The following is a 23,544-nucleotide window of genomic DNA, read 5'->3' on the forward strand; positions in this document are numbered from 1 at the left end:
TATATAATAAATATAACTTCCATTCAAAACACTGAAGCCTCCTGTGATAAGTGCAATTCAAGATAACATGCAAAAATCAGTTTTGTTCTATACGCTAACAATGAAAAATAAGTTATTCCATTAACAGTAGCATCACAAAGAATAAAACACTTAGGAATTGACTAAGGAAGTGAAAGAACTTGCATGATGAAAACTATAAAACATGGCTGAAAGAAATTTAAGATGTAAATAAACGGAAAAACATCCCATATTCTTAGACTGAAAGACCTAAAATTGTTAAATGTCAATACTACCCAAAGTGATCTGCAGAGTCAATGCAATTCCTTTAAAAAAAAAACCCAATGACCCTTTTCTGATGAAATAGAAAAATTCGTCGTAAAATTCCTATTGAATCTCAATGGACCCTTAATAACCAAAATAATCCTGAAAAAGAACAAGAATGGAGATGTCACACTTCCTGATTTCAAAAAATTATTACAAAACAGCAATCAAAGGCATGGTGGTGGCATAAAGATAGACATGTAGACCAATAGGATAGAACAGAGAGCCAAGAGAGAAATCCCTGCACACACGGTCAAATGATCCTTGACAGAGCACCAACAACAGTCAATGGAAAGAACTGTCTCTTCAATAAGTAATTTTGGGAAAACTGGATATCCACAGGCAAAAGAAGGAAACTGGACCCTTTCCTACACCATACACAAAAATAAAACTAAATGGATTAAAGATCTAAATATAAGACTCCAAAATATAATGTTTACAGAAAAAAAAAAACAGAAAAGCTTTAAGATGCCGATCTTGGCAATGATTTCTCAGATATGACAGGCAACAAGAGAAAAAAAGACATGTGGGACCGTATCAAACTAAAAAACTTTTGTGTTTTTTTAAGTTTTTAAAACTAAGACATGATAACCAAGAGGGAAAAGGCAACTTAAGGAATAAGAGAAACAGAAATAAAAATAGAAAATGTTTGCAAATCATATATATGATAAGGTGTTAATATCCAGAACATATAAAGGACTCCTACAATAATAAATCCGGGGAAGGCAATGGCACCCCACTCCAGTACTCTTGCCTGGAAAATCCTATGGACAGAGGAGCCTGGAAGGCTGCAGTCCATGGGGTCACTGAGGGTAGGACACGACTGAGTGGCTTCACTTTCACTTTTCACTTTCATGCATTGGAGAAGGAAATGGCAACCCACTCCAGTGTTCTTGCCTGGAGAATCCCAGGGACGGGGGAGCCTGGTGGGCTGCTGTCTATGGGGTCGCACAGAGTCGGACAAGACTGAAGTGACTTAGCAGCACAATAATAAATCAAAGTATCTGATTAAAAATTGGGCAAAGGACTTGAACAGACTCTTGTTCAAAGATGATACACAGTCAACAAGCATATGGAAAGATTCTCAACATTTCTAAACAGAAAAATGCATATCGAAACCAGTGAGATACCACTTCACACTCTTAAGGACAGCTACTATCAGAAGAAATTAAAAACAGAATTACCACATGACCCAACAACTCCACTTCTGGGTATATATCCAAAAGAACGGAAAGGAGAGTCTCAAAGAGATCCGTATAACCATGTTTATAACAGCATTATTCACAAGAGCCAAAGTTGGGAGAAACCTAAGTGTCCATCAACAGATGAATGAATAACGTGGTTAATACATACAATGAATATTATTGTTGTAAAAAGGAAATAAATTCCAAGACACAGAACGATGTGAATGAACTCTGAAGACATTCTGCTAAGTGAAGTGAGTCAGTCACTGAAGGATCAATATTTATGATTCTACTCATTTGAAGTATGCAGTCAAAGTCACAGCAGAAGTACAATGGTGTTTGCCAGGGGCTGAGGGGAAGGGAATGGGAAATTAGTGTTTAATGTAATCATTTCTTACCAAGTTTGCTCAAGTTAAGGGAGAAACTGGCAGGAGCTTTGAAATCTACTGGAACTGGCACTTACACCTATTGGTATCTAAAGATTATCATATTTCAATTATCTCCAGAGTCAGGATTCATATACACATAGGCTGAAATGTTTCTTATAGCATGAAGTATTCTAATTTTGTAGCAGATCCTAAAAGTGCTTTTTACTGACCCATTCTCATCCCCGCAGCAGTTTATCCCATAGGATATTTTCAAGATATTGGCAGACATCTACTCAATCTGGTAGATAGAGAAGCCATAGAGAAAAAGCAATCTAGTATGATACACTTCTACTGGAAGGTATGCTGCTAACAGCAATGCCAGTTTTTTCGGTTTATATAGCTTCCTTACCCTCTAAACCAGGCCCAAGAAAGGACACATTTGGGGATAGTAAGACTAAATTAGGTCATGTCATCTACAGATTCACATCAGCCATAAATGCTCACTTTCTGAGAGTATACCTAGGATATCACAGTATTAATCAGCCAGCATAGTCTACAATTTCAGTCCATGGCTGACCAGCATGTTAGATGCACCATTGTGGGTGTCCCGCTCCGAGGTTTGAACTCTTACTGAATCAATAAAAATCTATCCTGTAAATTATTTGAGGTTCTCCTCACTGATTAATGCCATTAACTGAGTAAAAGAAATCTAGACAGGTAATGGCTCACCATCACTAAAACACGCAATACAAGGAGGTGCATAAAAGCAGAAAGCTGCAGACAACAGATATGAAAGAGGCTGCAGATTCTATAAGTGCTCATACTGCAATGTGCTATTTGAAGGATGTACAATATTCTCCTGCTCCAGTTACTATTAATATATGAGTTACACTGGTAATTAGTAAGCAACATGCAAGATTGTTACATCTAAATTATTTTTCGCCTTCAATAATTTTACACTACTTTAAGAGCAAGTATGTCTAAGTTGTTTTGAGAACGCACTGTCAAATTTAAGAATAATGTTTCACAGAGTAAACAAAGTGATGGCCCTTTCTAATCAGATCTACATTCATCACACAGGAGAGTTATCAATTGATACTGTAGTCACACATTATGTGGTGGTAAGTACTGAATACTGAGAAAGACAGAGGCAGACTGCCAAAAGAGAACTGCCTAGAACTTACAGATTTTAAGACAGGAGCAGGAGTCAGCTCTAAGACAAGACAGAGGGAAAATGCCACCAAGTTTCTGAAGTTAGTATTGAAAGCTGCTCACAACTTGCTTCTAAATCAGAGGAGTTCGAATGAGAAGGTGGGTGAACAGATGTGGGAATGAGGAAAACAAAGTCAGCCATAAGCTGGCTGTCCTTGAAACTGGCTAACAGGTCCGAGGGGTTTACTGTACTATCCTCCTCCTTCCTTTTGTAGTTTGAAAATTTCCACAATAATTTAAATTTAGAAATTACTCACAAAGGTATGTGTATTATGTATAGATATAATAGAAAGCTACTGTGTAAACTTAATAATATAATGAATAAAATCCAAGTGAGAATGAACCTTGGCAGACCACTGTCATCATTTCAACAAAAGTACAAACACACAAACAAAAAGGAACCTCACAGCTGTACAATGAGACACTCCATTTATCTCATACCTAAACTGAATTCTTCAAGTTAGTTAATCCCCACAAGCATTAGGATGGAAAAGGTTCAGTCACGGTAGATATATGGTGGTACACACTCCAGGTTTCTAGTCAAAAGAGAGAAGTTGGGGTCCCACTTGATGTCAGAAAAGAGAATGACACAGAAGCAGTCACCCTAGAGGCCTACCAAGTAAAACCTCCAGACGGTTGCTGGTAATATATTAGAAAGAGATCTTGAAAAGTACAGATATTAAAACACCCTAAGTTACTCTAATAAAAAAGACTAAGCCAAATTGAGTATCACTAAGAAAACTTAGATTTGCCACTTCTCCAAAATAAGAATCCCTCTTTCAGCCCATATCACGCTCACTAGTTCTGACTAAAAGCAAATCAGGCAGGAAAATAAGTTACTAAGTATACCAAAATTAATAGGCACATATTCACATCAATTACTGAGGCAAGACAAGACTTAAGTTACCAAAAAAATTGCTGTAACTGGAAGTCAAAACATGCAGCGAAAGAAAACAATAAATAAATTGAAAAGAAATATATACTTGAGAGACAAAGTGGACCTCAAAATTTAAAACTGTTGTGTTTCAAAGGACACCATCAAGAAGCTAAAATGGGAGAAAAATGTTTGCAAATCATGTAGACATAAGAGACTTATATCCAGAATACATCAAAACCTCTTTCAATTCAATTATAAAAAGAAAAATAACCTGGTGAAAAATGGAAAAGGGGGATTTGAATAGCCCATTTCTCCAAAGATATATAAATGGTCAGTAAGCACATGAAAAGATGCTCATTATTAGCGATCAGGAAGATGCAAATCAAAATCACGATGAGATGCCACTTCACATCTACCAGAAGAGCTATATTTTAAAAAAAGAAAGAAAGAAGTAAAAAAAATATTGCATTCTTCACACACTGCCAGGGTAAAGAAATTGCATTCCTCACACACCACCGGTGGGAAGTCATTTTAGAAAAATAGTTTTTTCCTCAAAATGTTAAATTACCAGATAACCCAGCAATTCTACTCCCAGGTACCGCCTAGGAGAAAACACATCCACAAAACAACGTGCACAGGATACTCAAAAAAGGAGTGTTCTCAATCCTGCAGAAGTAGAAACCACACAAACGTTCATCAACCGGTAAATGGATAAATAAAATGTAGTTTATCTAAGCCATGAAATATATCTGGCAATAAAAAGGAAGTTCTGATACATGATATAACATGGATGAACCTCGAAGCCATCATGTTAAGTGCAAGAAGCCAGTCACAATAGATCACATATTTTATGATTCCATCTGTATCAAACGTCAGTCTAGACAAATCTATAGATACAGATTGGTGGTTGCCTGGGGCAGGGATGGGTAGTGACTACTAATGGGTGTAGGATTTCAGGGGAATGGGGTGGGGAAGGATGGTAATTAAAATGTTCTAAAATCAACTGTGAAACACTCTGTATATACTAAAAATCACTAAACAACAACAAAATCACTGAACTATACACTTTAAATGGGTGAACCCATTTATTGAAGTACATCTCATTAAAGCTATAAAAAATACATGAAATGCAATGACAGAGTAATATTCCCAAATATGTCACATTCGTGCATTACCTGAAGCTATTAAATATTTGCAAACCCCAGGAAAACGCCTTAAGTAAATCCAAAACGCATTTAGAACAGGGCCGCTCAGTCTAAGATTAAGGAAACAGCCCAGCTGAGTGGGCTGAGGCGGACAGGAGCCAACTGCAGCTTCACCACACCCAAACCCACGTGCTGGGGGGCCTTGACACTCTGCTCCTAGTTCCAGGACCCATTCACATTCACTATTCAAAACCACTTAGGAGCGCACAGAGGAGAACAGATTATCTTGACCAAAATTCCACAACTAACAATCGGTGGTGTGAAAATTCAAACCCAATGTCTAACACCAGATCTGGTGCTCAACTGATACAGTATTTCAACCTCCCTTAATAAACAAAAAGCTGCTAAATTAAAGAGATACCAATTTGAAGGTGATCCTCACCCTCCTCCAACATGGTTTCTGTACTACACAATTAGATTTACCACAGCTAGGCAATATAAAAATATTTTAGACTAAGGCATGAAAACCTATCATTCAAAACAAAATATCCACATTTTATTTACCTTCTGTATTACTGCCTGTTGGCTCAGGAGTGATTCTCCCATCATGAATGTTCGCGCTCTCCTCATCAGAGTATATATGGTCATCTTCCCTGTTTTCTGGCCACTGCGGCACCTCTCTTGTGTCTGTTGAGCAGCTACATACATCTTCGTTCTTGCTGAAATATCTCTGTAGCCATCCAGGCACAATATTCTTAACAGATTCTGTAACCCTGCTAAGAATGCCCTGTTGAAGAGGAAAACATGGAAGGCAGTTTAGAAATTTATCTTTTAAAATAAGTACCTATATACAGAAAGCCATACCGAGCAAAACATAACTATTTCCAACAAAGTTTCCTAAATTTAGTTACTTAACACTGACATAATGCATTTTACTAATTCTATAGACTTTATGAAATTCCTACTTTTTTCTTTCTTCTACATACATGTGTCCATGAGCCAATAAGTGCCCCAAATGACTCTAATCCTTAAAAACCCCAACAGGCTTTCAACTAAACAATATAAATTTTAGATTTAGTAGTAAGATATGCACTAAAATGCTATAATCCCAGACAAAAGGTAGCCATCTTGATCCCAGCATATTAAAGCAATATAAATACCTTCAACAGCTTCCTCAAGCAAATATTTTACTGTACATTCTTTAACAACAAAAATTTAGATGAATAAAAAGGCAGTAAGACAACAAATGCAACATAAAAAAATCTAAGACTTTCATTGATGGGAAAATTTTGTTATATTAAATGTTGCCTAAAACCCAAGAATTACATTACAGTAACTTTTAAAGGGAGAAAAAGATGTGGTACAACAATTATCAGCATTATTAATGTTCATTATAGCTTTGCCATGTGTCAGACACTGTTCTCAGCAGTTTATACACATTATTCAATTTAATCTTCACAATTTTATAAAACTGCTTTTAACAGTGCCACTTGATGAATGAAGAGGAATAATGAAGTCATGGGCCCAAGGTACAAACACAACTGCTGCGGAATATCTAGCATGGACTTTGGGGTCAGCAGGCTGTACTCTGATTTACTCTCGGTAAAATAAGAATAACACCCTTTCCTACTATTACTTGATAGGAATTATAAAGAAGATCAAATGAAATAATGTGAAAGCACTTCACAATTTACTAAGTATTAACAGAAACATACACTGATAATTTCATTTGTAATGAGAAAAAAGGCTGGCAGAAACAACCTGGGGTGAGGTAGCCAGGTTCAGGCAACAGTCTCTTTCACAGAATAGGATCAGAAAGTCACAGAAGAGGAAAAAATGAGTCAGCAGGCACAAAAAAACAATAAAGTTAAGGTAGTACACATAAAGCTTGAAAGCAAACCCAAGACAAAGAGGACTTGAAAAATCCTGTCAATAGAAAAGATGGAAGATACCTCTGATATAGGCACTTGGACAGTATCTTCTGATTATCTGAAAAGGTGTAGGGAACGACTAGGAAATAAGCACTTATTTTTGCTCCAAACAGACATTTTGAACAGATCTGTAATGTCAACTCTCTAGCAACCCATGAAACCAACAGCCACGGAATACTACTGAAAAACACGAATCCACTGCTCCCCTTTCCTACGCTAGTGTTACAGAGCACCAGCTTTTCTGGCAAAGATTCTACACCTACTCCAAGATTTAGTATTTATAAAAACACACGTTTATTATTTTGCTATTTACATTTAAATATTTATTTACTTCTCCATATTCCAAAATACTTCAAAGTGCTTCCAAGAAATAAATTTTCAGAAAGGCATACTTTAAAAAATACTTTAAAAAATATATGTATCTATTTATTTATTTGGCTGCACTGGGTCTTATTTGTGGCATGCAGGATCTAGTTACCTAACCAGGTATTGAACCTGATATGAAGCACTATAGGAAAAATTTGTATAATATGTAAAATAAGTCTTGCGTAGACTTCCTCTAAGGTGTTTAGCTACTAAAAATATTAAGAGATTCCTGTGATCTCTACTCACCTAAGGAGGCAAGTACATCACAAATTAAGCTCACACCATCTTTAACCAAAGGTCACTTATGTGGCAGCATTAGGGAGCCTGCCTGCCAATGCAAGAGGCGTAAGAGAGGCAGGGTCGATCCCTGGGTTGGGAAGATCCCCTGGAGGAGGGCATGGCAATCCACTCCAGTGTTTTTGCCTGGACAATCTCACAGAGGGTTATACAGTCCATAGGGTCACAAAGAGTAGGACACAAACGAAGCAACTTAACACGCACACATGCGTAGGTTTTGTTGAGAAAAGATCAGTAAAAATTCAAGTCAAAATAGATATAACTGAAACTCATGAATTTTGCTTGCAGATCCTCTTTTTCCTAAACTAAAATGTAACCAATTTATTTAACCACAGTGCAGAGCAGCTTAGTATAAGATTACAGTGAGAGAGAGGGGAAATACTAGCAGCACAATGAAAGAAAGCACGATGTGCTTGATAGAAATAACGAAATAAAGATGCTAAAATTGACCTGGAAACACTATCAGAAAGAAATATTCCCCATACTTCAATATCCCTCTCCAGGGTAAATGACCCTAAGTCATCAAGAAAAGTTATAGTAAGCTCAGTAAACCCTAATTCTCATGGTTACCAAGATGTGGTCTCTTCACCACTTGTATCAGCATCTTCTCAAGCCGTCTTCCAGCCCGGCTAAATCCAGGAGGTAGGACTCACCTGTTTTAACAAACCCTCACAAGTGATTCTGATGTATGCTATATTTTTGAGAACCACCAATCTAGTTAAAGAGATTAGGAAATTAAATACATTTCAGGAAATCACAATACAATTACCTCTACAAGAGGTGAATAAAATTATGTACACTCAAATCTTAATATTCAGTTACCTGGAAAATGTATACGTGGAGCACTAGTCAGACACTAATTAAAATATATCAAAATACTATGTAACCAATCAGAAAAACAAAGCTTAGAGTAGACAGTGCTGAATACAATGTGGCTTACATAACTATTTCCTGAGCATTTCCCAACTTTAGCCATGGTTTTTACCTGTACTGTTACTTAACGGTTTTATATCTGTGTGTGTGTTAGTCGCTCAGTCATGTCCAGCTCTTTGTGACCCCATGGACTGTAGCCCACCAGGCTCCTCTGTCTGTGGAATTCTCCAGCGAAGAATACTGGAGTGGGTTGCCATTTCCTTCTCCAGGGGATCTTCCCAACCCAGGGATCGAACCAGGGTCTCCTGCATTGCAGGCAGATTCTTTATTCTGAGCCACTAGGAAAGCCACCAGCAAGTTTATTTCTCTTAATAAACAGCTCTTTCTACACAATAAAATCTACCAAATCACAGATTTGATTCTGTACCAGTCCTCAACTTGCACTTCCCTGACACCATCTCTGATGACTGTCTCAACAAAGTGGCTCATGAGAGATTCTGGAGGTCATTAGCTATCAGAGGATGGAAGGAAAGTGAAGTCTCTCTTCCTGGGCTCTCTCTGCTCAAACACCCCATCTTTAAAACTACAGCTCCAGCCAGCCAGCTCTTGCTCCACACCAGTTACACGGTTTCTTCCGTTTATCTGTCTAGTCCTAGCGGTGGCGGCAGCTTCCCACTACTGCTAAGTCTGAGCATCCTGCTAGCCTCTATGTATTCCTTTAACCACCAGCATTTATCTCTGAGCAGACTCTTAAAAGAAATTTCAGCTGGAGTTAACTGTTTCTTGCTGGGTCCTTAACTGATATAGCAGTGTTACTTTTGTTAAATTTGTTTTCTAATTAACATGAAAATTAAAGTCAGCCCAGTCATTGGGTTCATCTTCTTTAGCAACAATGGAACACATGTACCACATTCGGGGAACACACATTTTTTTGGCCATATGTTGGTATCTTAGTTCCCAGTGAAAGTAAAAGTCACTCAGTCCTATCCAACTCTTTGTGACCCCATGGACTATACAGTCCATGGAATTCTACAGGCCAGAATACTGGAACGGGTAGCCGTTCCCTTCTCCAGGGGAATCTTCCCAACCCAGGGATCGAACCCAGGTCTCCCACATTGCAGGCAGATGCTTTACCAGCTGAGCCACAAGAGAAGCCCTTAGTTCCCAGACCAGGGATCAAACCTGGAACACCAGCAGTAAAAGCACCAAGTCCTAACCAGTAGGCAACCAGGGAATTCCCCAGGAAGCACTTACTACCCAAAAGTTACATCCAACTTTTATCTCTATAAAACAGTACATAAATGGACCAGGAAAGAGGCTTATCCTGATGAATATTTTAAAATCTTATCTAACTCACAGAGGTAAAAGCAAACATTGTTTTACTTCATTCAATTACTTTAATCAATACTTATTGATCATATACCACATGTCAGGCAAGAATACTGGGGATAAGGCAGGGAACAAGTTCCTGCCCTCTTGGAACTTAGATGCTAAGTTAGGGAGACAAACAAGTGTAACATGTAACGCACACGATATAGTGATTTGGTGCTATGGACAACAACAAAGCAGAAAAGCAAAACGGGGCAGCTGTTTTATACAGGCAAAGACCTGATAAAAAGTGAGGAAGGCGCCTTGCACATTTCTAGTAGAGAAGTACTACAGACTGAGGGAACAAAAAGTGCAAAGACTCAAATGTAGAAGTGTCCTTGGCACATGCTGCCCAAGCTTCCAGTAACCTTGTTAATAAATGCTTAATCTAATAGACTTGAAATAACCACTTAAATCCTTACTCCCCTTTGATCATTTGGGGGTGTGTGTGCATGCACGTGTGTGTGAGAGAGAATCCACGTGCAAACCTTTTGTTCTAAAACCTAACACAGTGGTCCTCAAACTGGAAGTCTTCAGACCAGCAGCCTTGGTGTCACCTAAGATCATGTTAGAAATGGAAATCTGTTTTAACAAGCTCCTGAGGTGATTCTTATGCAAATTAAAGTTTGAAGAACACTGTACTAAAATCATCTGAAAACTCAATTACAGGTTTCCCAGCTAAGGCCATGATAAACATAACTGTGAGAACAAGCTTAACAACAAAATTAACTATTTCTACATTATCTCAAATGCCATGCCACTTATATCAATTTTCAAAACTATCTACTTTATAGTCTGAATTCTGAAAAATCAAACATAGAAGAGAAGTAAAACATAAAATAGCATACTTCTGAATCTATTTTATTCCCACTTAAAGACAACTTGCGCTTTATTGACTACGTCAAAGCCTTTGACTGTGTGGATCATGACAAACTGCAGAAAATTCTTAAAGAGGTGGGAATACCAGACCACCTTGGTTGCCTCCTGAGAAATCTGTAAGCAGGTCAAGAACCAACAGTTAGAACCAGAGATCGAACAATGGACTGATTCCAAATTGGAAAAGGACTATGTCAAAGCTGTATATTGTCACCCTACTTGTTTAACTTATATGCAGAGTTCATCATGAGAAATGCCAGGCTGGATGAAGCACAAACTGGAATCAAGATTACAGGAAGAAATATCAATAACCTCAGATAGGCAGATGACACCACCCTTATAGCAGAAAGCAAAGAGGAACTGAAGAGCCTCTTGATGAAAGTGAAAGAGGAGAGTGAAAAAGCTGGCTTAAAACTCAACATTCAAAAAACTAAGATCACAGCATATGGTCCCATAACTTCATGGCAAACAGACATGGAAACAATGGAAACAATGGAAACAGTGAGAGACTACTTTTTTGGGCTCCAAAATCACTGCAGGTGGTGACTGCAGCCATAAAATCAAAAGACGCCTGCTCCTTGAAAGAAAAGCTATGATCAATCTAGACATATTAAAAAGCAGAGACATTACTTTGCCAACAAAGGTCCATCTACTCGAAACTATGATTTTTCCAGTAGTCACATACAGATGTGAGAGCTGGACCATAAAGACGGCTGAACGCTGAAGAACTGATGCTTTTGAACTGTGGTGTTGGAGAAGACTCTTGAGAGTCCCTTGGACTGCAAGGAGAGCAAACCAGTCCATTCTAAAGGACATCAGTCCTGAATATTCATTGGAAGGACTGATGCTGAAACTTCAACACTTTGGCCAACTGATGAGAACTGATTCATTGTTAAAGACCCTGACGCTGGGAAAGACTGAAGGCAGGAAAAGGGGATGACAGAGGATAAAATGGTTGGATGGCATCACCAACTCAATGGACATGAGTTTGAGCAAGCTCCGGGAGTTGGTGATGGACAGGGAGGTCTGGCATGCTGCAGTCCATGGGGTCGCAAAGAGTCGGACACAACTGAGTGACTGAACTGAACGACTTCACACATTTATTTATAGTAAATAATCAACTACCAGATACTAGAAGTTTAAAGAACAGCTCCTGCATTGCTGGTGGATTCTTCACTGTCTGAGCCACCAAGGAAGCCCTAAAGAACTGCGGGGGGAAAAGAAATCTGATCACGCAGAGAACAAGGCAGACAAAGAGTAAGAAACCCTATCTACCATACAGATTTGGAGAAGCACTTCCTTGGCTGGCAATTTTTATGAATTTCAGCCACTAATGGAAGGCAGGAAAAAAAAGCAGAGCTAGAAAAAGGGAAAAATCGTTTTCTTACCAAGTTTCTTTGATTGTATTACCAAATAAGGACCTTCTTATTGAGATAAAGGTTTTTATTTCAATAACCTTTTCAAGAGTTATGTAGATAAGACGTTTCAGGTCTTTCCAGGAATGGGGCAAATCAGCTTCCTGTATGGACCCAGGAGAAAGAACATTTTGTGATACAAAGATACTCTTTTTTTTTTTTTTTGGCCATGCAGCCTGGCTGGGTTCTTAGTTCCATGACCAGGGACCAAATCCATAACCTCTTCAGTGAAAGCTCAGAATCCTAATCACTGGACAGCCAGGGAATTCCCTGTCTTGTGATATTAAATACAAACAACCTAACTTTGAGGGGGAAAGAGAAGTACATGGAGTAAAGGTCTGATAAGCAGTGAATACTCAAGTCCAACTTTACCAGAGTAGCTTTCTCTCCACTTTCAGAGGCTTCATTATAACTTGATGTAGTTTTCCTAAAGAAAAGCTTCTCTGATCCTCCAAATCTAGGACCATCACTCACTTACATGCACCAACAGTGCCCTGTACTTCCTAAGTGGAGGTGATCTGTCAAATGGGATGGTGATGACAATCTCTCACCTCCGCTTAGAGGATCAGCTCTGTGAAGGCAGCAGCAGGTCTGTATAGTGCAGATTAGCTGCTGCATGATTTTAGTTTATCTATGGATGCAATACTCAACCAACTTCTTATTGCCACATGTGATATGCTATGGCAAGTTTAAAAAAAAAAAAAGGACATTAGTAATCCTAGAATTCAAAAAATAAATAATACATTTGCTTGGTATAACAGTTTCAGTTTAAATATTTTAGTTGCCACGCTAATAGCCCTTCCTCCAAAAAACAATTTGTGAAACTATCCAAGAGCATGGGAAAATCAAACCATCCTTTGGAATGATAAATAACACAAAGCCAACTAAATGAAGAGAGGCAGAAAAGTCAAAGAAAAAAATTAATGAATGGCTTAGAAAAAGCAACAGAGTATTAAAATCTTAAAAATACTTCTTGTAGCCCCAAAGCAAAGTCTACACTGCTGCTGCTGCTACTGCTGCTAAGTTGCTTCAGTCGTCTCCGACTCTGTGCAACCCCATAGACTGCAGCCCACAAGGCTCCCCCGATCCTGGGATTCTCCAGATAAGAACACTAGAGTGGGTTGCCATTTCCTTCTCCAATGCATGAAAGTGAAAGTGAAGTCGCTCAGTCGTGTCCGACTCTTAGCGACCCCATGGACTGCGGTCCACCGGGCTCCTCCATCCATGGGATTTTCCAGGCAAGAGTGCTTGAGTGGGGTGCCCTCACCTTCTCCGAAGGTCTACACTAGATGATCCTAAGTAATGAAGCTAAATTCAAGGATTACAGGAGCAAAACTTTAAACCGAGACGGGTTACAATGATTGGGTTTCTCCCCCAAGAACTAACGATTCTTCATTTGGCAAAACAAACCACAACAAAAACCTTATCAAGATGCCACTGAGATTTAGAACAAGTACTCAATTTAGGGGCCAGAAGTAAATTCAATTCAATACTATACACTTATATTAAGTACACTCAATTTGTAAGGTACTGTGACTACATTATGTGAGATGTTGGACTGTGAAGAAAGCTGAGTGCCGAAGAATTGATGCTTTTGAACTGTGGTGTTGGAGAAGACTCTTGAGAGTCCCTTGGACTGCAAGGAGATCCAACCAGTCCATTCTGAAGGAGATCAGCCCTGGGATTTCTTTGGAGGGAATGATGCTAAAGCTGAAACTCCAGTACTTTGGCCATCTCATGTGAAGAGTTGACTCATTGGAAAAGACTCTGATGCTGGGAGGGATTGGGGGCAGGAGGAGAAGGGGATGACAGAGGATGAGACGGCATCGCTGACTCGATGGACGTGAGTCTGAGTGAACTCCGGGAGTTGGTGATGGGCCTGGCGTGCTGCGATTCATGGGGTCGCAAAGAGTCAGACATGACTGAGCAACTGAACTGAACTGTGACTACAGTAGCTTTTCAAATTATATGGAACCTGAGTTCAAGGGTTAATGAAAGAAGGCTGAGGTAGGGCACAAGACTCTTTTACAATCCAAACACAGAACTCATTTGTAATGAAAAAGAAATTCTTTGCCTATATATCTTCTCATCAATTTGCAATCTCAGAATAAGCAGAGACACTCTCCATATCAGCACTATACAGCCTTCCTTCTTACATCTTGCTCTGTTCCTACTAGTTTTCTTGATTTCAGTTCTAGTCAACTCTTTTCTTCACATTATCCTCTATTAAACAGTAGAATTCAGTTTATAAAATCTCTTTTCTCACATAAACTTCACTGGATCTCTCACTATAAATATCAAACATAATCTTCAGCTTGAAGGTTCTGGGGCCCTATTCTCCCAGAAAACACTGTTGTTTTGGTTTTTATCTGCTCTTTGGGCTAGATTTTGCTGAAGTTTGCCAATGACCCTTAGTTTTCTTCCAGGGGTCTGTGAACTCTCTCCTTACTCCCTCAGCTCCCATGTCACTAGTCTTCCCTTTCCACTCTTTTTGGAAGTTTCATTTCAAATAGACTCCCTAATCAGTTTTCCCCTTGCTCCAAGGGCTAAGAACCAAAGACTTCATGTGAGACTTGAATATCTAATTATAAAATATCTTTAACACTAAATAGTAAAAACCTAAATGCTACTCTAAATCTTTCAGTTATTTCCAGTTTTTAATACATCCATTCTTACATTACTTCAAAAATGTATCTATTAGAAAGTACTCAAATTCTAATGCAGTAATACTGCATCTGATTTCAATAATCTGAATTTAACCCAAGTTGTTGTCACATTTTACAGCCTACAGTTAAGCTTTCCCTATCCAACAAGTCTAAATCTTTCCAGCCACGTAAATGGATTTCCATTCATTCTTTATACATTTCATTTCTCTTTTCAATGTCAAGTTCAGTTCAGTCGCTCAGTCGTGTCCGACTCTTTGCGACCCCATGAACCGCAGCACACCAGGCCTCCCTGTCCATCACCAACTCCCGGAGACCACCCAAACCCATGTCCATCGAGTCGATCATGCCATCCAACCATCTCATCCTCTGTAGTCCCCTTCTCCTCCTCCTCTCAATCTTTCCCAGCATCAGGGTCTTTTCCAATGAGTCAGCTCTTTGCATCAGGTGTCAAGAGATTAAGTCAAAAAACGTGAGCATACAAGTTATTCTAGCTAAAAACAATTTATAACTGGCCACAATTTTCAACCTCCTTTAAGGCTCTTTAACACTAATTCAGGTAGGAGAAACATGACCTGGCTTAGTTTCTTATTTTTAGAGATTCATATTACAAAAGCAGAATTAGTAGATAATTAACAGTAATCTAACAACAAGGGCAAGAAAAGGATTCCCTACAAGACCTTCCAAATCACTAACAGGAAACCCAATAAAAGCCTAAGGCAATTTAACCCACTGCAAGTTATCCCAAAAAGATACTGTCACTTTCCTTTCACAATCTATTTGGAAACTGGATGTAAAAGTGTATTAAGTCACAAGCAAATGGGCAGGGAAACAAATATATTTAGACAGAAGAGGCATTCTATCACTCTGTTTCAAACAGTAAATTGTATAGTAAATTGTATCTGGTGGCAAGACTTTTCAACTGGGCTTCCCAACACAGAAGAATCATTCAAAAATACATTACAACCATGACCATAAGCTAAGTAGCTACAAGTAAAATGTTTTTGAAAATACAAGGTCATTAACATTATATCTTTCCAATAATATTCTGTGCCTAATGAAATGGTTTTAATTAGTGACATCAGACCATTTTATTTCAAACTAATAGGTAATTGCCCCAAAGGGCTTTCCAGGAAAGAGAGACATTTGGGCTTTGTCATGAGACAAATTGGTGAATAAACTGATAAAACTATTTCACAAGGGCTTCTCATCGCAAACAAAATTTTCTACTATGCATTAAAAAGTATGTGGATTTATTTTCCTATACACTTAAATGACTGGCATCTATGAGGAAAATGGTAAAAATAATATATTTTTAAATAGTTTATGGCTGTTTAAAGGTTTGGCCTCATACTCAGAAAACAAGTCATAAAATCCAGTACAAGCCTATAAAAGACTGAATTTGGGTATATAAAAGAAAGATACCTCTACTAATCAGAGACTAAACATTTAAATCAGAAGGTTCTATTTAACCACAACAGTTTTCAATGAGTCCTTACTATATATGCCAGGCCCAGTTCTAAGAGCTTTATTTACATTATCTCACTCAACCCCTCACAACAGATTTCCACTTTACAGATGAGTAAATTAAGCACAGAGAACTTTCCAAGTCCTGGCAGAACAAGGATTCAAACCCAGATGCTCTGAGTGGATTACAGCACTTTTTTCTAACAACTATGTCCATTTGTTTTCACTGACAGTATTAATTAAATATCTAGGATAAAGCAAATAAAACAACTCAAGGATTTCTGGGATGAGTTATGTATTCAATCTTTCAATATCCTTCCTTTTCAAAACTAAGAATGGTCTTCAGCCATCCAATACCAAGCAGGACATAATTATCTGGAGCAAAATATCATACAGAAGCTACCAAAACAGCAAAAAACCACACAATCTTATAAACCAATGCTAGGCAAACCATGTCTGTGGCCCAGATTCAGCCCTCAGCCTGTTTTCATACAGGCCTCAAGCTAAGAATGATTTTTACATTTTTTAGAGTTATAAAACAAAGAACATGCAGGAACAAAACCTAAAATATTTATTATCTGGCCCTTTACAGAACTTTATAGACTCCTGATCTAAGCTACTGAATAGATAAAGGAGCTTTTGCCACTCCCTGCCTCCAAAAAAACAGCTAAATGCAGAAACTGACTTGAAGGACAAACTGACTCTAGGAAGATAAAATGAGTGGATTCCCTTAGCTCCAAACCAGAAGACAAAACCCCTGAAGCACACTCCCCAAAAAAGGGCAAAAATAAGGAGTCCCCCTCTCACCAGGAGGTGGCAGTAGATTCTTCAAGAGGCAAGGTTCTGATTTGCCCATGGGCTCAAGCTTTTTGTGGCGGCTATTAAGAAAAGCAGCTTGACCTCTCCAGAGCTCACTTTCTGGACCTGACAATCTGCACAAAAAGGAAATGGGAAAGGAGACTGAACAGGCAACAAGAACTAACCACATACTCCTTAGGGACGTGTTCACTCCCACTAGAAAAATGATACCATTTCCTAAATGCATCTGGGCTAAGAGCTAAGGGGTGGGGAAGAAGGCAGGTGAAAATGATCAACTTAATCATTCAGTGCTGTTCTTCACATTCGCTTAAGTTACCACCCTTCAGTTAGTTAACTGACAATGAATTTTTCTCTCCACAACTTCAAGCAAGATGCCATTTTAAAGATCAGAAGTTAAAAGGAAAAAATGTAAACTTTAGATATACCTCAGCAGAGCTAAACCAGAGTCAAAACAGGAAATTGCAAGTCAGTGGAACACATGCGAAAGTCACAGGTACTGGGTTGACTACACAAGCCAGTTATCCCGACAAGCAATGGCAAAGACCCACTAACTGAGCCAGATCTCTCATTCTTTCAGTCCTCAACTGCACAACCAAAAAACTTTTGCTCAGAAACCAGTGGACGTTTAATCAAAATACATTAGTATATAAAACATGCCATGTCATGAAGCTCCATGCTATTCATGATGACTCAGCAGCTGCTGCTAAACAGAGGTGACAGCCTAGGATAGCTGACAGCAAGCAGGTGGTCTACAAGTTCACATAAGTTTTAATAAGGACTAAAGAACATCCTTAAGATTTTTAAAAAATCCTCAAATATTCTTTTGTATATGCCTGGATACTTTTCTTTGGTAGTAACTGCCAATACTAATTGTTGTTCAGTGGCAAGTCGTGTCCAACTCTGCAACCCCATGGGCTGCAGCACGCCAGGCTCCCCTGTTCTTCACTACCTCCTGGAGTTTGCTCAAACTCAAGTCCATTGAGTCAATGAGTCATGCTATCCAACTGTATTAGCCAATACTAATAATACCTGCAGAGTTGATTAAGAAACTCCCAAACACCTTTAATCTCAATTCAAAAGCTACAAATGTATTTTCAATTAAATGGCTGTGGCAAAAAGCTGAATACTTTAAACAGGGGGAAATGATAAACTACCAAACTTTAAAACTGCACAGTCTGAAATCATATCAGCTCTAAGACAATTTGGATCACAAGTGTTATGCTGTTAAGGCATCATCTCCCTCACATTAGGTTTTTATCCAAGTATGTTTAAAAATAAGGTGTGACTTTGGCTTAGACGAGCTCCTGTCTAAACTCTGTCCAGACCATCCAATGATCTGTATTTACATTTCATTTTTTATGTAGTAACTTTCTTCTAAGGAAAGCACTCATTTATTTTTTCAGAAAAACCAGAAAGCACATGTGTCAAACTTCCTCGCAACAAAAGGATTAGGTTAAAGGGCCAGGCTTGTGACCTGAATTCTAATCTTGCTCCTCACAAAGAAAATTTGAAAACCAAGCCTATCTGGGGGAACACTGGTGGGAGGTGATAGTAGCCAAGACTTGTAACCATTAGTAGAGAGCTACTTAACATTATAAACTACAAATTTCACTGTTAAGAAACTTCTCCCAAATCTTTACTTTTAAAATTCTGTTTTTAATGATACAATTTAACAACAGCACCAAACATGTTTAACTGTTAAATATTTATCATGATCCGGAATAAAGCAATCTAGAAGTCTACCTTTTATAGTATGCAACAAGTTATCAGACCCTTTTGCTATACTCTTTTTTACAGGTTTAAGGCCCACACTTACTTCCTACCTTACTATCAGTGAAAAGTTTTATAAGTGACTTTTATTAGAAGGTTTTCAACATGTTCCCCCTCAATCCCCCATTAATAAGCAAAACTTAAAATACTGAACTTTCTCAGAATCAAATGTCTAAGGATAAACTCATATTTTTATAATTTCAAACACCCACGAGTCCACAAGGTGGTTAAATTTCAAGACCACCAACATTCCTGTAGTGTCGAAAGTACCTCAACTTCTAGAATACCCACTGCAATATTAAAATATTTTGTGCATGAGATCAGAACTGGAGTCCCAGTCAACTGTGCATAATGGCCAATTCTAGTCTCCAAAATAAAACGCGCGGGGGTGTGTGGGGAGGGGGGGAAAAAGGTTGGACAAAAGTGGGGAGGGAAGAGTCTCGCGACGGAAAAAAAGACGTAAGTGCGGAGAGGGACTTTCAAAATGCCCCAGTGCCACTAACCATATCCCGGTTGAAGAAAAAAAAAAATAAGGCCAGGGCCCTTAGATCGGGGAGGGCCACGAGGAGATGGAGAATTTAAAGGATGGAGAATAAGTTATTCCACTTTCCCCGTAACAGCGCCCCCGCCAAGCCCCAGGTAGGTACCCTGGCGGGGTAAGGATCAGAGTCCTTGGGGCAGCCCCCCTCCCCGCACGCGCTGAAACGCGGGAGACTAGAAATCTGCAGGCGTAGAGGGCCGGGGGGTGGCCCTCCCAGCCACAGCTTTTTCCCTTTTCCCTTGAGGGACATGAGTAATTAACCACCCCCCCGCCTCCAAGCAACTAATCCCCGCCAAAAAAAAAAAAAAGGGCAGAATTCTGGGCCCACCGTGGGCCTCGGACTTGTGTTCCCGCCCTGCGCCCAGGCCCGGGGAAAGCCCCGGGGCGGAGAGGGCCAGGGTGCGGGGCGGGGGGGTGGTGGAGAGAGGAGGCCGAGCCACACGTGTGCGCCGCAGGGCTGGCCGGCCTCAAGCCCACTTCCCGTCGCCGCCCCGGCGGCCTCGGCTCCCGCCGCCTCGCCCGGGGCCTCCCCGACGCTCCACGTGGGGCGCCAGGGCCGCCCCCCCTGCCCCCCCGCCGCCCCGAGGGCCCGCGAAGGGGCCCCCTCACACAGAGCGCCGGGGCTCCCTTACCTGGTGCTGCGGTCGCCCCTGCTGGTAAGGCTTCATCGGGCCCTGGTGGCAACGCCGCGTCCGGATCTTGCCGCCGCCACCGCCCCCTCCTCTGCCTCCGGCTCCCGAGGCCATGGCGGAGCCTCCGCGGCTTCCCCCTCCGGGGCGGGAGAGGCAGAGGCGGCCTCAGAGGACCCCCGCCCCCCGCCTCGCCTCACCCGGCCCCAGCCCCCAAGAGTCCGCCCGCGCTGCCCTCACAGCGGGGGCCCAGGCCCACCGGGAACCGCGGAGCGGCGAGCAGGAGCGGAGAAGAGAATGCGCGCTCCGGCAGCGAGGTGGGGGGAGCGGGGGAGGGGGGAGGCCACAGAGGCCGAGGAGCTGGCTCTCCGGTCCCGCAGGCTCCCGCGGACCCCCGCCTCTGTGTGTCACCGTCTCTATGGAGATTTCCCCCGCAGAGGACGACGCGAGCGGCCCCCGGCGCTGCTCGGGCCTAACTCGGCCGCCGGCTGATGGGGATTCTTCTTCCGCACGCCCCAGCCGTGTAGCTGCCGCAGTTGAAGCCGCCGGCACCGCCCGCCTACCCCTCCCCTTTGCGCACAGCGCCCGCCCCGCCGCCGCCGCCGCCGTCGTCGTCGCCGCCGTCGTCCCTGCAGTCGCCGCTGTTGCGTCTATTGCCGCTGCTAAGGCCGCCGCTGCGGTCGCGAGCCAGAACACCGTCACTCGTCAGCGCCCGGCGAGCCTGCGTCATCACGCTGCGACCGGCTGATAGGCGAGGAAGGAAGGAAGGGCTGGTCGAGCCCGCGCTCTCGGCCGCGCGGGCCACTGGGAAATGTAGTTAACGGGAGGAAGGCTAATTCTCGGAAAGGACGCGGAAGGAGAGAGGCACGGTTTGCCGCAGAGGCACAAAGCCAGGGGGGTTCCGTTCCTTTTTCCTGTGCTCGGCTATAAACGTAGACTTTGAAAGACGCATTTAACACAGAAGCAGTAACCTCCTTCTTACTCTCCTCCTTCCTCGTGGTTGGTAAAGAGGACAGAAAGTGAGCAGATAGTTAAATCAGACAGGAGCGAACATTATCTTATAAAAAGAAAAAAACTGGTTGAAAAAAAACAATGTTCATGATCTTTAAGCCTAAAGCAGAATTAGAAAAACATAGTGTCATTAATGTTCGGTTGTTTCATAAGAGCTGTTGTCAAAGAAGGCGAATTCTGGTTCCACCACTCTAGTTTGACCTTGGATAAGTCAAAACCTTCCTTCTCCCTATAAAATGGGAACTTTAATATCCACCTTATAGAGCTGTTGTGATCATACGAGTGGAGCGCTTAGTATATTTCCTAGTATGTGGGAAATGCAGTAAATGAGTACAGTGACTACCTACAGCAGTCAGCTCACAGCGGTAAAGGATATATTAGCAGTAATAAAACTGTACATATATTTGCCCCAAATAGAAGACGTATTTAGGAAAGTGAGTAAGCGAGCTAGGCTCAAACACTGAGTATAGATATTTTAAGAGTTGACCGTTAAAAAGATCTTGGTGCTCAGGTGGTCTAGACCTCATTCAATGGACAAGACAGGGGTCCAGAGAATTCAGGTGGCATATTGGAGGACCCTTAGCTGGGCAGACAAAGCCAAGACTATAACTCAACTCTTCTGTAAGAGTTCAAACAAAGTAACCAATGATTAGCAAGAAAATCTACTACTGTGAAAACATAGGCTTAATGGTCCATTTGGCTTCCCTGGTGGCTTACACAGGAAAGGATCTGCCTGCAATGCAGATGACCAGGGTTCAGTCCATGGGTGGGGAAGATCCCCTGGAGAAGGAAATGGCTACCCACTTCAGTATTCTTGCCTGAAGAATTTCACAGGAACTGGGAGGGCTACAGTCCAAGGGGTCTCCAAGAGCCAGACATGACTATGCAGACAGACACACACTTAATTTTAAATCTGTCACTTAGTAGATACATAGTCTTGGGAAAGTTATCCCTCTCCTGAGTTTCAGTTTCCTCATCTACAAATAGAATGAGTATTAACCTCAACAGGTTGGTGGTTCTGATGAAAGGATTTATATATATAGTTCATAAAAACTGCTTAGAAAGCATCTAATAGCATCCAGTTATCAGATACAAATAATTAACTGTAAGACTGTTAAACCAAACTACCACCAAACTGCATGACTCCAATCACTATATAAATCATATAAGTCAAAATGTGAAGCCGAACCTACAGTACCTTGAAATTTGTAGTACCTTCCAACACCTAAGGAACCGTGCCATATCAAGCATAGGTTTACAGAACAAATGGCATCTCTGACTGAAACCACCAAGACTATAAAAATTTCCCAAATATGATGGACAAAACTAATCTACCTCCTTTTTGCTCTTCAGTGTCTTCCCCCTAAAGCACTCTCTTCCCCCTAAATCTCTTCCTCCTAAAGCACTTCATCTTTCTTCAATATAATTATTTGTCTTCAAGATTCTTAGCTAGGAATGTGACAAGCAGAGTAAAGTAATTCATAATAAGCTAACTTCTAGGAAAGATGTGTTCAGTTTAGTTGCTCAGTTGTGTCCGACTCTTTGCGACCCCATGGACTGCAGCACGCCAGGCCTCCCTGTCCATCACCAACTCCCAGAGTTTACTCAAATTCTTGTCCATTGAGTCGGTAATGCCATCCAACCATCTCATCTTCTGTCATCCCCTTCTCCTCCTGCCTTCATTCTTTCTCAGCATCAGGGTCTTTTCAAATGAATCAGTTCTTCGCATCAGGTAGCCAAAGTATTGGAGTTTCAGCTTCAACATCAGTCCTTCCAATGAAAGATACGTACCTGAGTCTTTAATTGCGCTACACATATAAGAGATTGAACGTAGCCACATCCCATTTACCCTTTTCACCCCCTAAAGTCAAGATTTCTAGCAAAGGAGATTGACTGGGACTCAACAATCATTCCTTTGTTAGGGGCTTGTTATTTGGTGTATGGGACAGCATTCCTGGGTTTTCCCAAATGGTGAAGTGGTAAAGAATCCGCCTGCGAATGCAGGAGACATGAGTGACATGGGGTTGATCCCTGAGTTGGAGTAGGAAATGGCAACTCCAGTTGCCAGTCGCTCCAGTATTCTTGCCTGGAAAATTCCATGGACAGAGGAACCTAGCAGGCTACAGTTCACTGGATCCCAAAGAGTCAGACATGACTGAGCGAACACACACACATGTGCACACAGCATTCCTATCCCAGCTCTGAAAGAAAAGGACATGCAAAGAATGGGGATAAATTCAGATAAAACTTCAGCATATAAGATTAGCAGGATTTATGGAGATAAATCCACATTCCTCTTTAGCCTTGATCTTAATTGCTTATCTCATTTTATGATAAGTTTTTGAAGTTAAGCAAACATGAGGGAACAATAAGGCATTAGTCCCAGACTCAGGTAACTGAGTTACTGGAAA

The 23,544-nt window shown here is 40.9% G+C and overlaps 1 protein-coding gene across 2 annotated transcripts in view; it reads right to left on the minus strand.

Annotated features, from left to right (window-relative positions):
- The window catches only part of NUP153 (nucleoporin 153), a 67,527-nt gene extending 46,706 nt beyond the window's left edge, over window positions 1-20,821 (minus strand). For both annotated transcript variants that reach the window (XM_040249318.1, XM_040249317.1), the window contains exons 1-2: window positions 20,126-20,821; window positions 5,672-5,894 (exon numbers count right to left, since the gene is read on the minus strand). In XM_040249318.1, coding sequence (XP_040105252.1) covers window positions 5,672-5,894; window positions 20,126-20,239 — 337 coding nt within the window. In that variant the 5' untranslated portion in view covers window positions 20,240-20,821. The remainder of the gene's footprint in view (window positions 1-5,671; window positions 5,895-20,125) is intronic.
- Between the last annotated feature and the right edge of the window lie 2,723 nt (window positions 20,822-23,544).

The sequence above is a fragment of the Oryx dammah genome, unplaced genomic scaffold (assembly GCF_014754425.2).
Source record: "Oryx dammah isolate SB20612 unplaced genomic scaffold, SCBI_Odam_1.1 HiC_scaffold_11, whole genome shotgun sequence".
NCBI lineage: Eukaryota > Metazoa > Chordata > Mammalia > Artiodactyla > Bovidae > Oryx > Oryx dammah.